General features: G+C 36.9%; 1 protein-coding gene across 1 annotated transcript in view; it reads right to left on the bottom strand.

Annotated features, from left to right (window-relative positions):
• The window catches only part of HTR3B (5-hydroxytryptamine receptor 3B), an 80,604-nt gene that overhangs the window by 43,533 nt on the left and 20,119 nt on the right, over positions 1 to 16,952 (bottom strand). Inside the window, exons 2-3 of the mRNA XM_054592615.1 lie at positions 8,702 to 8,758; positions 4,330 to 4,490 (exon numbers count right to left, since the gene is read on the bottom strand). Of these exons, the coding sequence (XP_054448590.1) occupies positions 4,330 to 4,490; positions 8,702 to 8,758 (218 nt within the window). The remainder of the gene's footprint in view (positions 1 to 4,329; positions 4,491 to 8,701; positions 8,759 to 16,952) is intronic.

The raw sequence follows: 16,952 nt of genomic DNA, 5'->3' as shown, positions 1-16,952 counted from the left end.
AAAAGCAGTGCTTAAAGAGAAATTTACAACTTTATATGCTATAATTAGAAAAGAAAAAGATTAAAATCAATAATGTAAGTTTCTACTCTAAAAAATAAGAAAAATTAAATGCAAAGTAAGAAAAGAAAAAATAAAATATGAGCAGATATCAATGAAATAAAAGAACAAACAACAAAGAAAATTCAAAAACCAGTATTCGATATTCTGAAAAAAACTAAAGAAAAATTGATAAACCTTGGCAATATTGGCCAAGGGAAAAATAAGAGAATACACAGACTATTAATATTAGAAATGTAAAAGACAATATCATTAGAGATCCTATGGACACTAAAAATATTTAAAAAGCAATACTATAAACAAATAAATTTGATCACTTGGATGAAATATACAAATCCCTTGAAAGATACAAAATATCAAAGCTGAAACAAGAAGAAATAGAAAATTTGAACATCCCTATATGTTAATTAAATTGAGTTTATATTTGAAAAACTTCCAAAAAAGGAAACTCCAGTCTCAGATGGCTTTACTGGTGAATTCTATCAGAAATTAAGGAAGGAAAGTATTCACATTACACAACTCCTTCAGAAAATAGAGGAGTGCATTCAACTAGTTTTATATGGCCAACATAACTCTGATACCAAAACCAGACATATGTTACAAGAAATGAAAACTATAGCCCCAAACCCCTCATTAACATAGATGTAATCTATATTAAGTAGGAATTCAAACCCAGAAGTATATAAAAAGGATAATATATCAAGATCAAGTGAAGTTTATCCTAAGAATTCACAGGTAGTTTATCATTTGAAAATGAATCAAAATAATTTAATCTATCAACTGCATAAACAGAAAAAATCATATGATCATCCAAATAGATTTTTAAAAATTTGATGTAATTCAATATGCATTCATAATTTAAAATAAACTCTCAATATGCAAAAAATAAGAGAAAACTTCCTCAACCTGATAAAGACCATCTTAAAAACAAAACAAAAAAGCACTGTAGCTAGCATCATACTTGATGGTGAAATATTTTCCCCTAAGAATGAGAACAAACAAGGACAGTAGCTCTCACTATTTCTATTAACACTGTAGGACAGATCTTAAGCAATACAATAAGTCAAGAAAGAAAAAATAAAGAGCATAGAGATTGGAAAGAAAGACATAAAACTATTTGCAGATGACATGATTGTGTATGTAGACAATATTAATCTACAAAAACTACTAGAATGAATAAGTGAATTTACTAAGGCTGCAGGATCAAAACATCAGTATACAAAATTAATTATATTTCTCTATAACAAATAACTAGAAAATAAAAAGTTTAAGTAAACATTTTAAAGTAATGTCTATAGTGACATCTAAAATACTTTGAGATAAATTTAATGGGAATATGTGTAAAACTTCTACATTTAGATTACAAAACACTACTGAAGACCCAAATAAATGGAGAGGCACACCATGCTCAAAAATTAGAAAACTCAATATTGTTAAGATGTCAATTTCCCCCAAAATATCTCTGTAGATCCCACACCATTCAAAACAATCTCCAAGCAGATCTTTTTACAAATAGAAATGGAGCTGCAGCAGCTCTCTCCTCTCTCTCTCTCTCATGCTTGCACATTTCCCCTTTTCCTTCCTCAGGGTCATTCTCTCTGCCTTTTTTTCTTGTAATCTCCAAGAGCCCTTTTTTTTTGCCTCTGTAACTCATTTCTTAAGCCCATGCAGCCCAACTAGGTCACCTCTCTGTGGCTTTCTAAATAAACTTTCTCTTATAAAAAAATAAACAAATAACAACAAATGAGATAAAAGTAGAAATGGACAAGATGATTAAAAACTTATTAAGAAATACTAAGGTCATAAAAAACCCAACTATCTTAAAAAATGAAGAACAAGCCCTGGCTGGAGTGGCTCAGTGGATTGAGTGCTGACCTGCAAACCAAAGGGTCACCAGTTCAATTTCCAGTCAGGACACATGTCTGGGTTGTGGGCCAGGTCCCCAGTGAGGAGCATGTGAGAGGCAATCACATATTGATGTTTCTCTCCCTCTCTTTCTTCCTCCCTCCCCCTCCCTCTAAAAATAAATAAATAAATAAACAAACAAATAAATAAAATCTTTTTATTTTTTTTTAAAAGAACAAAATCCAAGAACTTATACTGCCTGATTTCAAGAGGAATAAACCAACCTTATCAGTTAATTTAATTTTCAGTCAAGGCACCAAAGCAATTTAATGGGGAGAGAAAAGGCTTTTCAAAAAAATGAACAAACAAAAAAAACAATCCCCCAACAAAAACAAAAACAAAAACTTTGACACATACTTCACATCATCACAAAAATTAATTCTGAGTAGATCATAGAACTAAATCTAAGGAACTAAAAACTGTAAATCTTCTGACAGAAAATAGTGGAAAATATTTTTGTGAACTTAGAATACCAAAGGTTTCTTAGTACCCAGAAAGCACTAACCACAAATGAGGAATTGATAAAAATGGATTTCACTAAATTTAAAACTTTCTGATCATCATAAGACCCATTAAGAGATGAGTAATCAAGCTACAGACTGAGAATAAAGACTCACAATACATATCTAACAAAAGACTTGTGTATGAGCAAGTCCTATAAATAATAAAAATACCAACAGCCAAATCTTTAAAAAAGGAAAATATTTAAACCGCTACTTCACAAAGAAGCTGTGTAAGTAGTCAATAAGCACGTGAAAAAGAGTTCCAAATCATTAACCATCAAGGAAATGTAAAGTAAAACCACAATAATATGCTATTCCACTCTTACCAGGATGGCTAAAAGTTACAAGTCTGATAATATCAAATACTGATGAGGATGTGGAGCAGTGGGAACTCACATAGCTGAGTGGTGGGAGTGTAAAATTACAACCACTGGGTAAATCAGTCTGGCAGTTTCTCAGTTATTCCACTTCTACTTTTTACGTAAGAGAAATGAAAGCATATGCACACAAAAGACTTGGACAGGAATATTCATACCAGCTTTGTTAATAATATCCTAAAACTGGAAACAACCCAAATGGTAATCAACAGGAGAATGGATAAACAAATCACGGTATAGCCATAGCCAAATACTACTTATCAAAAAAAAAAAAAAAAAAGAAAAACTACAGACACACTCAACAACATGAGTGAACCTCAGAAACAATACACTGAATGAAAAATCCAGGCACCATAGAGGACATACAATAAAATTTCATTCATATAATGTTCTAGAAATGGCAAAAATAATCTACAATGAAAGGAATCAGAATGGTGGTTTTATCTATGGATGGAGGGGACAGGGATTGACTGGGAATGAAATGAAGAACCCTTCTGGGATGATGAAAATGTTTGCTATATTGACAGGGATGGATTATGTGTGTGTACACACTTACTAAACCTTATCTATCATTTTGGTATAGGTATCTTCGACATCAATTAGAAAAGATAGTTTTGAGAAGTAAATTGAAAAATAATTATTAAACTACTCTAACAAAACAAGCTCAGTCAAGTCTGCTTGTAAGAGAAATCAATGTATGGTGCCAGATGGATACTAGACTTATGACGGGGGTACACTTCATAAGGTACACAAATGTCTAATCACTATATTTTACACTTGAAACTGGTAGAATATTGTGTGTCAACTGTATTGAAAAATAAATTAAAATAAGAGAAATCAAAATAAATCTGGGACCTATTGGTACTGAAGACCTCATAATTAAGAAAAAGGAGAATGAGGAAGCAGGGACAGTCATCAGGGTCATTACTTACTGAGGGCTTACTAAGACCTCTGCTAACTGCTTCACATGAAATTTTCTCTTTTAATTTCCACAACAACCTATTTTTCAGGTATAGTAGGAAAAACATGTTTTGGTAAATAAATGTTCCCCTTTACCATCTTTAGCAAACACCTTAGGTATAAGGCCCTTTATAAACTCAATATCATGGCACTTTTTTCTCTTTTTACATTTTCAATAAGGCAATAAGTGGCAGATGTTTTCTTAAATCTACTATCACTAAGAAATGTGATACCATAGGGACTATTACCATTTTTTTTTGTTTTAGCAATACTCACAAAATATGCAGAAAATCTATGACCAGAATTCTTGAAACATTTTAATTCTGTGAAATTCATATTACTACACTATCTGCTCCTCACAATATAGAAAGCATGATTTGCCTAATAAACATTCTACCCCCAGCTCACTGCTAAAATGAGCCTAACACAACTCCTCTACCATCTCAACTAGAGTCTCAAGAAGAAAACGACTCCTAAGCTCCTGTGTAACAGCAGATAATGTTACAAAAGGGTAAGATGATTCTTACCACATCCAGTACAGCACGGAGAGATACGTCCAGGTGAACAGTGGTGGCCTCTGTCCAGTCGTGAACTGGTCTCACTTCCTTATGATATTTCTGTAATAGCTGCTTGGTGAGATGATACAGAGCAGAATTCCTGGGATAAGGTGTATCTAGGGCTACGATTTCTGGAAGAGGAAACTATCATTGTGAAGATGAAAATAAGAGGAATTTAGCATCTTTAGGAGATTTCAGACTATTCCAAACTCAGTGGTTCACTCCTATCTGGTTCAGTTCACAGCTAGCTGGTAGGTTGTTTGATAGTTTTAAATAACTGATGTAAGTAAGCCGATGGCCCAAGTGCCCAAGAGAGCAATCTCATTGCAAAGATAAATAAATCAACTCCATCTCCAAAGATGCCAAAATACACCTACAATTTCATTTTTTGCAGCAACCATGCATCTTGAAGACAGAATCCTTTCTTTGTTTTTGTATCACCTTCTTATGGTACATGGAGAAAACTTCCCATCCACTTAGCCAAAACTTAACTTTCCCCTCGCATTTTTCTTTTGATTTGCCATTTGTAATTCAACAGTTAAATAGAAAACCCAGGCAAAAACATGGGCAAACCAATGAAAGCGAAGTTTTGTGTGGATTTCTAAATAATGGGATTAATGAGATTCCGATTCTTACTTTTCTCCTCAAAAGAAAAAGAAATCAATTTTCTCACTCGGTCTGTCTTAAAAAAAAAGCACTTGTCAGAAAATGAGATCTTCATTTTGGGAAAACCCTCTTTGGTTCCAGGAAACAACTATTTTCTATGATCCAAGAATCTTGATTTGTAGAGGAGCAATGATTGGTGTTGGAGGGTGGGGGCAGGGTGGCCAGGGAACAAGAAGCAAGAGAATTGAGCATCAACAATTGGAAGTGACAAATTTGTGAGGGTTTATTCTGAATTGCAAAAAGATATTTTGTTCACCAGCTTTGCCAGCCCTTTGGGAATTCAAAGCTTTGCTAAGTCATTGGACTGAAGCAAATTGCACACCTCCTGCCACAGTGCGTGAGTGAAATCTATCTGTGGTGTCCTGCGTGTGAATTCGTCTGGGCTCTCAGTGGTTTTGATGGTTATTTTGATGAGCTGCTGAAGGTATGCAGGATCCAGCAGGAAACTGTAAATGAGATATCTTCTCCCTGTGCGACAATCCTGTTTATACCCATTTCTTTATGAATGATGTCATGTCACTTGTGCCACAGGCAGTAATTTCTATGATTTATCAATGTCATTGTGACCAAAATGCTAACAACAATGCTGGAGGTGCAATTCTAGACGCATTGTGGGCAGTGGAATATTCACTTTCATTACCATCGGAACTGGGAGCTTAATGAGAATATTAACTTCCTAACTGTTCACCCGAGAAGATGCCTAAAGTGACTTCAGCTATTCAGGCGTGTGAGACTAAGGTGGGTGGCTTGCATCAGGCTTCATTTTTAGGGTGTTTTGTGAACTGTGATTGTCAGAAAATGTGCTGTGAATCTCTCTACCTGAAATCACTTCTTGCTGTCATACCCCAGGGGTGGGAAGTCAGGAGCACAAAGCAAAGCTTATCTGATGCTTTTTCTGCAACTTTGCTTTGGGCAACTTCACTTTTGCTTCGTGTGGAAGCTCCCAATTCAAGTCCCAGTTGGGGAAATACTGAAATTGCATTTTTCAATACCGGAAACTGCCTCAGACAGAGTTAAAACATAATTCTGAGAAATGAACGTGTGTTCCCTACACCCTCTGCTCATAAAGGTTCAGATTCCTCTCTACTATCTTTTCTAGGAAACAATCAATAGGTCCCCTATGGATAAACACATATTTCCTAGAACATGTCAAGGTCTTTGGGTAAAAAGAGAAAGTTCTGGAAGGTAGAACTAAAAGAGAAGCAAGCAATGGTAAGAGAAAAATAAGAAGCAAAAGGAAGTGGGCTTAAGTAAACTATAAGGGGAAAGAGTTCTTTGTTTAAAATGGGAAGAAATAATAAATTACATTTCTTCTATGAATGCAAATTTGCCTGAGGAGAAAGATCTATTACAGGAGAGAGATTAAGGATTTAAGTGACCATTAATTAGCAGTAAATTATGCCCCTTGAAAGCTAATGTGACATTCACACAAGCACTAAATGACTCACAGTTAAATGATGTTTCTACAGACACTGATGGAAGCTATCGACAGATCCAGGGAAAATTCCTCACTAGCACTGCCTCCTAATAATCAGCTTCAAATAATTCACTTGTAAGATTTCTGGAAAATAAAATGTGTTAGGAACTGGGATATTAATCACTTTTAGGTGATGAGAGATTTTTTTTTAAAGGTAAGAATGCAATAGAATTATTCCTTTGTTTTTCTTATTTGACTGAGTTTCTCTTTGCATACCCATCTTAAAATGTTCTGAACATTTTGATTAAAAGAGCTTTTCTGGCTTTAGTGAGTAGACTATTTTTAGGATTATGAGAGTTATACATACATCTAAGAAGTTACAAGGAAATAGAGGTTTACACATGTGGTACTACTGATTGAAAACTTGCCTGCTGTTATGTCAGGCAACAGACTAAAAGCCCTTTACGTGAATTAACTCATTTAACTTTTACAACGGCCTGTGAGATACTCTACAGTCCTATGAGTCACTACTATTACAGGTGAAGGACTATAGACTAAATGAAGTTAGTACCACCTAAGGCATACAGCTTGTAAGTAAAGCAGCTGGAATTTAAATATGACTGATCTGTGACCTGGCTCCCTGAAAATATTAGGAACAGCAACGAGTAACCTTTCCAAAGAAAGATAGACACATTGCATGCTGTACATTACTGGTCAGAAGTAGCCCATTGTTATTTTCTGTGTATGTGTGTTTTCAGGTCAATAATACATGTGTATTATGTTTGCATTGCATCTTTCAATTTCACCATGCTATCTTATTTGATCTTCATGAATGTACAGAATAAATAGTTAACTTACAGGGAAACTGAATCTCTAAGAGATTACTTGACTTGCCCAGGGTCACCTGGCTGGAAGTAGTGGAGCAGGAACTAAATAGTCCCTTTAATCCAGGCCTTCTACCTCAGCACACTGTCTCCCGAGAGTAGCCGTGAATTGGTCATCAGTTCTGTGATCTTAATATCATTTTGATATTAACCCAGGTAAAATTCCAAAGGGTCAATTTTTCTTCAACAAATGTACTCAGTATGATTTATGGTCAAGCACAGATTACTAGACACTGTTAAAACACCTTTTTCTGCCATATTAAGAATAAACATCAAGCATAATACAAAACATTAGAAAGAGACATTGCTAAGAAGAATTTCTTCTGTTTTCTTACCTTCATTTATCTATTTTATTTTAGTTTAATGTTCATAATTATTTTTGGCTAAGAAAACCATTTGCCATTTAATGAAATTTCCTCTGTTTTCATTTTTATAATTAAGATAAGCTTTTACCTTTTACATTCAATACTCAAGATTTTTATATTTTAATAATAAGTAACTATTCTTTTCTCCACTCAGTAAAAAAATCATTTTAAGTTTCTTGACTATTGAATTCCTTCCTCATCTCCATAATTGACTCATGCCACTTCCAGTTATATTTTAAAACATGGGCATTCAGATATGGGCTCCCTAGAGAACCTAAGGAGAACCCTCAAGAAAGGGGATGTTGGGAAATACCAGCATAAAGATAAATTCTTGATCTGTGCATGTTTTATAAGAATCAATTGTATCTTAACTCAAATGGTTCAATTTAGTAGAGTTAGCACTGGCAACATGGAAGTTTAAAAATTTAGGAAAAATATATTAGCTTCTAAAATATTTTAAAGAGGAATTGTACACTCAAAACATGCAGGTTGACAGTACTCACCCTTAGAGACATATTTACCTAAACAGACTTTGTGGCTTGATGTAAAGCCCCTAATACCAAAATAGTATTCAGGTATCTCTAGCCGTGATGCATCCAAGGGACTTTTTCTCTGGATTACTAAAAGTTCATGATGAAGCCAAGACTATTTTTTTGATAATAAAAATATACAATTCAGACACAAAAGCAAACCTGAAAAGGAATGGTCATTGCTCATGCTCTCAACGTAAATCACAGCAAAGAGAGTGATTCCTAGAGATGCAGAGATTTATCAAACAATGAGAATAATTCAGAGGCTATTTTCAGCTATGTGTAAAAAGCCTCACTGTGTAACCCTGTATATATATGTATCTGTAATTGTAAGAGCGAAGTCATAACAAATCAGTGGTCTCCTTGTAGCTTCACAGGACTGGCATTTTACAGAAAAATAAACATGAACACTCGTGAGAAGTTATAAAGCACAATGTAGAGAAACATTGCGTATAGTTTCTAATCATTCAGAGAACTCACCTGAGGCCGCCACCAGGATGAAGGGCCACAGAGGAGCCATCACACTTGCCAACGTTTCTGGACAAAGAGGAGAGATGCAAACTTGCTTTTTAGATGGAATGCCACTCAATTTTTTCCTAAAAGGGCTCGTCTTCACTTGGTTCTTCTGTGTTTGCCAGTTTATGCTGTCCTTGTTGGTGCTATTTTATGAGCACTAAATGGAAACCTAAGGCAATACCAACACTACAGAAATGGTTTGGAATTGGTAGTATCTTGGTCCCTTGATTTCTGCATTTGGTTCTGCCCCAGGGTCAGATCATGGCCAACATTTCAATTTTCCTGATAGGGGATATCTAAGTAAATAATGTAATCTAAGAGGCGCCCTTAAGGAGAGGAAATTCCATACTAATATGATTTCCTTTACAGCCTTTACCTAAGGCAATGCTCTTGCTAACATTCAGGACACTAATTTCATTAATAATTGAGATCCAAATAGCTGTTCTAAATATGCAGTAACATCTTCACATGCAGTAGCATTTCACAATGGTTATTGGACTTGAATTACACAAAGCAAATGGAAACCTGGTATTGCCTGACAAAGAACAACTGCTAAGAACACAGTGGTAAAAGTGCTTTTTGTTTTTTATAAGCCCCTTTAATGAAAAGAAACATTGATTTTTGATAAACAGGAGTGCTTTTTAAATTTTTATTGCCTACAGTTCAGACAGTAACTACGTAGGAGAGGATTCTCCACAATTATTGAACATGAGAACTGCTAATGTTTAACAGCATTCAATAATTTTTTTCACTTTTTGATTCAGTGCCCATTCACTCTTCATTATTTTAAAAAAATGCATGATTTTATATAATAACTCTATCTTCCATTGGTAGACTCCTAGATGCTCTAGAAACAAAAACTACATTTCATACCATTTCCAATAGCTGCCTTCTTTTTACTATAAATGGGATTGTGGAGGCACAATTGTGAGATAAGTTTTCACAAAGTAAACTGAGAGGAGGAAACTATATACCCAATTCCTGTTCTCCTAATTATTCAGTCCCTTTGTTTAGAATCCATGAAGTTCTTTTCCTAATTTTTATCTACCAACAAGATGTAGCGGGATTGGTTTCCTACTCTTGGTGAAGAGAGTTACAAAGGTAGAAAAAAAGAAAATGAAGATGACCCCTGTGGTATTGAGTTGGTTTGGGGGATATCAGTGTGAACTCAGGGTTTTCAACATATGTACCTCAATATAGAAATAAATACAAATGTAAATGTGTGTGTACATATGATCATACACAGCCATATCCCTAGCTTTGTTTACTAGAGGGCCTGGGAGCAGGGACACCCAAATAGCAATGAGTATATCTAGTACCCAGGTCTTAGTTTCTAAATACTGCATCACCTAAAAGGAAGAAATGAGGAAATGACAGATGCCAGGGAGGAGACGAAGATGGTATAAGAGCCTAGAACGTCTTGTCGTATTATAAAGAAATGCTAAAGGAATGATGGGGACATGATAAAAGGATATAGGAGCCAGAATGAAGGGGTTCCCAATTGCCAAATCTGCAACAATTGGAGCAACAAAATCAATAATGGTGGTGGAATGCCAACTAATAAGTGTAGAACGACTGATGGAATCTTCATAGTAATAATTCACTCAAGACACATCAACAGGCGATAAAAGCTAGTCGGTGAAAGTTTGATAAGGAACAGAACATTTACACAAGATAGTAATTTAATTACAAAGATTGAAAAAAACTTTCAATGTAGAAATCTGGCAGACGGTACCTTAATCAAGTGATGAAAATTAACATCACCAATTGTGGGAACTGTGTGCCCTGAGATAGGAGAAGACACAGCATTACTTCTGTTATCCTGCCAGAAATGTACTACTTGAATCTACCCAAAAGGAAACACCAGACAACCCCATATTGTAGGACATTCTATAAAATAGCAGGTATGTAATCTTCAAAAGAGTCAAAGTTATGAAATTCAAGGAAAGATTAAGAAACTACATCAGCCCTGGCTTGTGTGGTTCAGTTGGTTGGGGTATTGTCCCGTGACCAAAAGGTTGTGAGTTCAATTCCTGGTCAGGGGGCATGCCTGGGTTGTGGGTAGCTTACAAAAGGTAACTAACCGAGCAGTGCTTCTCTCTTGCATCAATGTTTCTCTCTCTTCCTTCCTCTCTTTCTAAAAATTAATAAAGAAATGTCGTTGGGTGAGGATTAAAAAAAGAAAGAAAGAAAGAAAAAGAAACTGCTTCAAACAAAAGCAGATTAAAGATACATGACAAGTCAATGAAATGTGTGATTCATTATAAAGAACATTTTGGGGAGAATCGGTGAAACTCAAGTGGAGTCTGTGGATGAGATAGAGGTAATGTAGTGTTGTTGATGTTCTGATTTGATTATATTGAGATTATATAAAGGAATATTTTTGTTTGTAAGAATAAAACACTAAGTACTCGCAGGTAAAAAGACATCATGTTGCCATCTTTTAAATGGTTGGTGGAGGGTGGAGGGAGGAGCTCTTCTATTCTTCCAATTTTGCTGTACATTTGAAAATACTTTTGAAGGAAAAAAAATGAAATGTTACTGGTAGAGGAATTTTGATACAAAGTTATAAAAAGGTTATTGAAAAGATATTCTTCAGAGGTATTTATCTACAGATTTATTTATCTGGTGACCAGAAAAATGAGGCTTCATTGAGGGTAAGATCACCACGGATTGCGCTGGCCATCAGAGTCCCAGCACTTCCCATCAGTTCTCCGAATTGTCATCTTCTACCTATGAGATGAATTTGGACAAGAGGAAGGCAAGCCGCAGGCAGCATATCAATGCAGGTAGCACTTTTTATAGGAAAGGAACACAGAAGTTTGCCTTTTATGCAAAGGTCTAATTGAGATGATGATCAACATTTATTTTGCCACACACTTTACAGTAGTAAGCGATGACTCCAAGTACACCTTCCGGGGCCAGCTGCCCCTCCCTTTTCTTCTCATTTTCCGGTATACGCATCTGTTACTGGAAGGTCTTTGCTAATGATGTGTAATACAGGTACATTATGACCTTCATTAGCTAATTTAACAACAGTCTGGTGATCCTGTCCATTATGGCTCTTTATTGGCTGATGAATTCTGCCAAGATGGGAAATGTTTTGTGTGAGTGACTTCTCTTCAAAGCAGTTGTTCCTTGACCACCCTGCTCTGCACACCCAGGCAGCTTAGACCTTCCTTTTTCCAACTTTACTGTCCTGTCTGCATTTAGTTTGTTTACTTGCTATCTTTCAATTTGCTACCTCACCTTTGCTCAAATAATTTTGCTCAAGTAATTTTTCAAAAAAAAAAAAAAAAAGGCTGCTCCTCACTTCTTAAATACAGCACTTTTTACTCACATTGTTTCTTATAATCCATTAGTTAAGGATTTCACCCCACTTACATATCTCCTTAAAAAGGATGAATATTGGGGGTGGGGGAGTTCCCTTCAGGCCCTTCAGGCAGATTAGTGTTTAAATAAAAAATCAGAATTATCAGGGGATAAGCATTCAAGTTTCTTAAATATCACCTGGGAGAAAGAAAGACATTAATTTGAGGTTTGAATCTGCCATTCTCAGACAGCAGTTCAGGACAGGCCTATCATTAAGAGAGAACGTAGAAATACGCTCCTTTTTGAACTCTCCGCTCCACGTTCCCATGAGTCCGAACACTTGTTTCTCCATTATTTCCAAATAAGATATAACACCCCTTAGATGGACCAGTATCTTTTGGAGGAAGCAGGGGGAAGAGGGTTTATTATGCAAATATAATAAGGAAGTGTTTATTATGCAAACAGCAACTGAGTTATGTGTCCTTTAAGACTACTAAATAGTTTTTAATTACTGCTATATCAGTAAACCCCATAAATATGCAAATGCAATTAGTTCACAAAATAGGCCTTTAAATATCGTTATTCCTCTCCAACAAAGTTCTTTGAAGTTAATCGCCAACTCTCTTTGTTTGCTCCCTTGGCAGTCCTGCTAAAAATGACAGGAATTTTGACAGATGTACATATTCAGAGGGAACCAAATTTTCTGAGCACATCTGGTCACGCTAGAGGAGAAAAGCAGAAATGGACACTCTGGCCAAACTCAGATATTTAATGAGGAGAGTCCCATGTGAGATTTCTTTTACTCTAAAGCATTGTCCTTTAAAATAAATACCAAGGTAACTGGTGGGGCACCACTTCAAGTCCAAAGCCACACTCAATATTTGATTTTATTCTGGCTCAGAATTTCATTTATAATAATAATGCACATTTTTCTGGTCCCTAAAAAAATAAAAGTAAACAAAGAAATAGAGCGCCCATGACTCTGGCCCTCATGGTTTACATGACATGTTTTCTATGGGAAGTCACAGAACACAGGAGATAAGGTTACAGACTTTAAAGTCAGACACATCCTATTTTGCCTCTGAGCTCATTGTTAGATGCTCATGGCCTTGGACAAATTGCTTACTGGTTCAAAGCCTTAGTTTTCACATCTGTAAAAAGTACCATAAGCTCTTCTTAGTTTTCTATGACTGCATAACAAATTACCACACACTTAGAAGCTTGAAACAAAACTCAAGTATGAACTGAGACTTCTGTAGGCCAGAAGCCCTGGAACAGCACAGGTGGATTCTCTGCACAGGGCCTCCCAAGGCAGAAACCATCGTGGTGATCTGGCGCCTGCTCTTACTGATGCACCAGGGTCAGTTGTGTGCGTCCCTTCCTGACTGTTGGAGTGACATCAGACAAGTAGCCTGGAATCAGCCAGGATGGGAGTATGTGTCACATGGAAATTAGAAAACACAACAAACCATCAGAGAATGACAACCAGGGTTCAGAGCAAGATTGCTTTATATTTTTACGGTTTGTTGCAAAACCAGCTAGCAAACAATGCAACGGGTAAACATGGGGCTCAGATACAGATAGTTCATGCCTCTCTTTGATTTTGCCTAATATCTCTTTGAAAGTGCCTACAATTCCAGTTACCTGGAGTGAGGTGTTCCCCCTAAAAGGCTGATGAACACAGAACCATGGGCTTGCTGCTTCTGTTTATGCCCCAGTTACATCAGTTCCAGCAAAGTGCTTAGGCTGCAACCTAAGGTAGGTAGTCTTACACAGTAAACCATGCTGCCCAGGCCTTTTGCCTAGCTTATGGGCCTTGAAATCTTTCTGTGCCAGCACGAGGGAATCGTCTCTTATATGTGACTCATTGCAGGGCCCAGGACTTTTCCATTAGGCCCATTTAGGAGTTTTCTATGGGGAGGCCTGCGTACTATCAATCATAGTGGCCAATAAGATATTCTGGTTCAGGTCTAAAGTTCTGGATATTTCCATCTATATTGTGGACTCAAGATGGGGCAAGGTCTTAGATCTTTTCAAGCTTGTTTTATGTATTTATTCATTCATTTGCTCACTATGTGGAGAATCATGGGAGACACTGGGGATATAAAAAGATAACAAAGCTCAAGAAACTTGGGGCAGAGGTGACAGATAGGAAACACTTTTAATACTATGGGATAAATGCCAGCAGGTGAGTAAACTGGGGAAGATGAAGGTAAAAGAAAATGAGCCCAGGCTTGGGGTGGGGTGAGAAGTTTTCACAAACAGCATTTGTGCCTGGAAAAGACAGTAGACTAGGTGAGGAGAAGGAGAATGGAGCTCCCAGCAGAAGGAATAGCATGTGAAAAGGCAGCAAGGTGCGATGAGAGAGCATAGCACCTTCCAGGAGGCTGGCAAGCCTCACTTTGTAAAAGAGGGGGGAGGTGCAGATGACTCCAGATTAACAGGGGTTGAGTGGATTAACAAATTCATGTTACAAGGTGTTGAGGAAAATAAAATGGAAAAGTGAAATGCTATATAAGTTTGCATAAGTGCTGTGATTGTAAAGCAGTCTCCAAATGGCCTGCGGCAATTATTCTAAAATGCACAACAGCTGTATTTGTCCCCTTTCTGCCATTGCTGAGATTTACACTGTCACTGCTCCAGGAGGAAGGCGTGGCACTAATAACAGGTTGGCTGACTCTGGCTGGAGTGTGACAGACCTCTAGTTGGAGCCCTTAAAGACTGCAGGCGAAGAGTGGGGAAAATGAAAACTCAGTGGAAACAAAAGTGAATGTAGTCAGAGCGCCGCCTTGTGACAACTGTCATGCCTGCAACTCCAGAAAACTCCAACCTATTTTACATTTTATTATAGTGGCGATTTTCAGAAAGTTTAAAACATATAACACCTGACTACTTCGTCAGGGCACTGACCTCTTTCCCCTTAGACTGCCAAATAAAAAAATGACAACAGCCAACACAACAATAGCCGTCTGGCATGAAGAAATCAAAATTATACTTATTTTTTTGGTCAGATTATGTATGCCATGAGATGAAAAATATTGAAAATTGCTGTATTATCCTGTGCGCTTTTACATGACTTGAAAGTCATGTCACGCCTCTATTCATGTCATCACTCCTTTTTCTTTGCTCTAAATATTCTCAGGTTCCCCATCACCAACTCACACCAACCAGCCTAATTTATTTCTACTCCGCTTACAACTGTCAATGAATGCCTCTCTGCTTCCTTCCTCACTATCGTTCTTCCAAACTTTTTTGTCCCCAGGATCTCCCCAGGAGTGACCGAGCACCTTCTCAAGGGCTACCTTCTCTACTCTTTTCCTAACGGTGAGAATAAATAAAACATTGACTCTCCACTTCTGAAAAGTTATAAACAGTATTATTAAAAGCCATGTAGACTTTTTAATATTAGACAGAAATAAAATTCCAGAACGTTGACTGTCTTAGACTGGGTTTTCCTGAAGCATACCTGAGATAAGGATTTGTATATGAGTGTTGTTGTTGTTTTTTTAATATAGAACTTAAAAAAAAAACAACAGCTAAGGCAAAAGGGTGGTTTTAGCCGAACTCTGAATGAAACCTGACAGTGGAAACAAGAGTTTGTCATTAGTATGGGAGCCTGGCTGTCATACTGTCACTCATACCTGTCAAGAGGCAGAGCGGCAGGTAGTGACCTCCCAGGCATTCTCTGCTTTTTTCCTGGGCAGGCAAAATGTTTAGTAGCTCAGGAAAATAATTGTAGGTGTGGCCGTTTGGAAGCCATAGCACATAGAAGCCTAGGGTTGGAGCACAGAAACAGTAAAAGGGGATCTGAGAAGATCTGGGAAGACCACTGAAGGTTTCCACCACAGAGACAACAAAGATTTACAAGAAGCGCCAAGTTTCTTATTTCTCTAGAACAGTTACTTTCTAAGGAACCTGATGACCAATTTTTTCAGAACCTATTATAAGAAACATGACTATATATGGCTATTTTCAAATGAATACTATTCCTCCTGAAGGAAGCTCTTCTGTCCTCAAAATACTCAATGATGAAGAGTTTGCCATAAATTTTTGCAAAAGCACATGATTCCTAACTTGATCACATTTTTAAAGAATAAGATACAACATGGACAACAGGGTGGTGATTGATACGGGTAGGGGGTATAAGGGGACTGAATGGTAATGGAAAAATAATAATAAAGATTATATATTTTAAAAAAGAACAAGATATGAAATCATAAAGTCTAAAGTTTCAAGTTATACTGATATGAGGTCTAAACAAGTAGTTTGCAATCCTGGCAGAATGTTAGGATCATCTGGAGCATTCAAAAACATTTTAAAAAATTACCTGGGCTCCACCTCCACAGATTCTAATAGAGTTTAAGGTGGGCACCAGACACTGGCGTATTTCTGAAACTCCACGAGTGACTCTGATGTGCAGCCAGGTCTGAAAACCACAACTTTAAACCAATGCAAATAGACTTTCTTATACAGGAATGGAATAAATTTCCCTTCTTTCAATTATTACTAAATTCTACTTTGATGATTAGAAAAGGAAACTTGGAATATCTGCACATCAGATAATTGTCTTTTCTCCAGTTCCAGTAGCTGTGTGTTTATTGTTATCTCACCATCTCTGACCAAAGCCAGTAGGACAAGGGGTGGACATGGAATTCAGTCCAAGTGGACCACTAGACTCCTTCCTAGAACTTGAACCCAGGACAATAAGTCACTAGCCAGTGGATTAGTGGTGCTGGGCTGGGGAAGTACTGGGGACCCAAGGCTGGAGTGATGTCAATTCCCACCATGTCCACAGAGGAGCACAGAATGCTGGACTGCAGAAAATGAGAAGAAAACAACCCTGTAAAGATCAAAGATGAAAAACAGCATGGGGTGGCAGTCAAAGAGAGGAGTAATTTTGATT

Source organism: Pteronotus mesoamericanus, unplaced genomic scaffold, assembly GCF_021234165.1.
Source record: "Pteronotus mesoamericanus isolate MK-2021 breed Mesoamerican mustached bat unplaced genomic scaffold, CSHL_Meso_final scaffold_36, whole genome shotgun sequence".
In the NCBI taxonomy this organism is placed as follows: Eukaryota; Metazoa; Chordata; class Mammalia; order Chiroptera; family Mormoopidae; genus Pteronotus; species Pteronotus mesoamericanus.
This window is presented reverse-complemented; position numbering and strand designations above follow the sequence as displayed.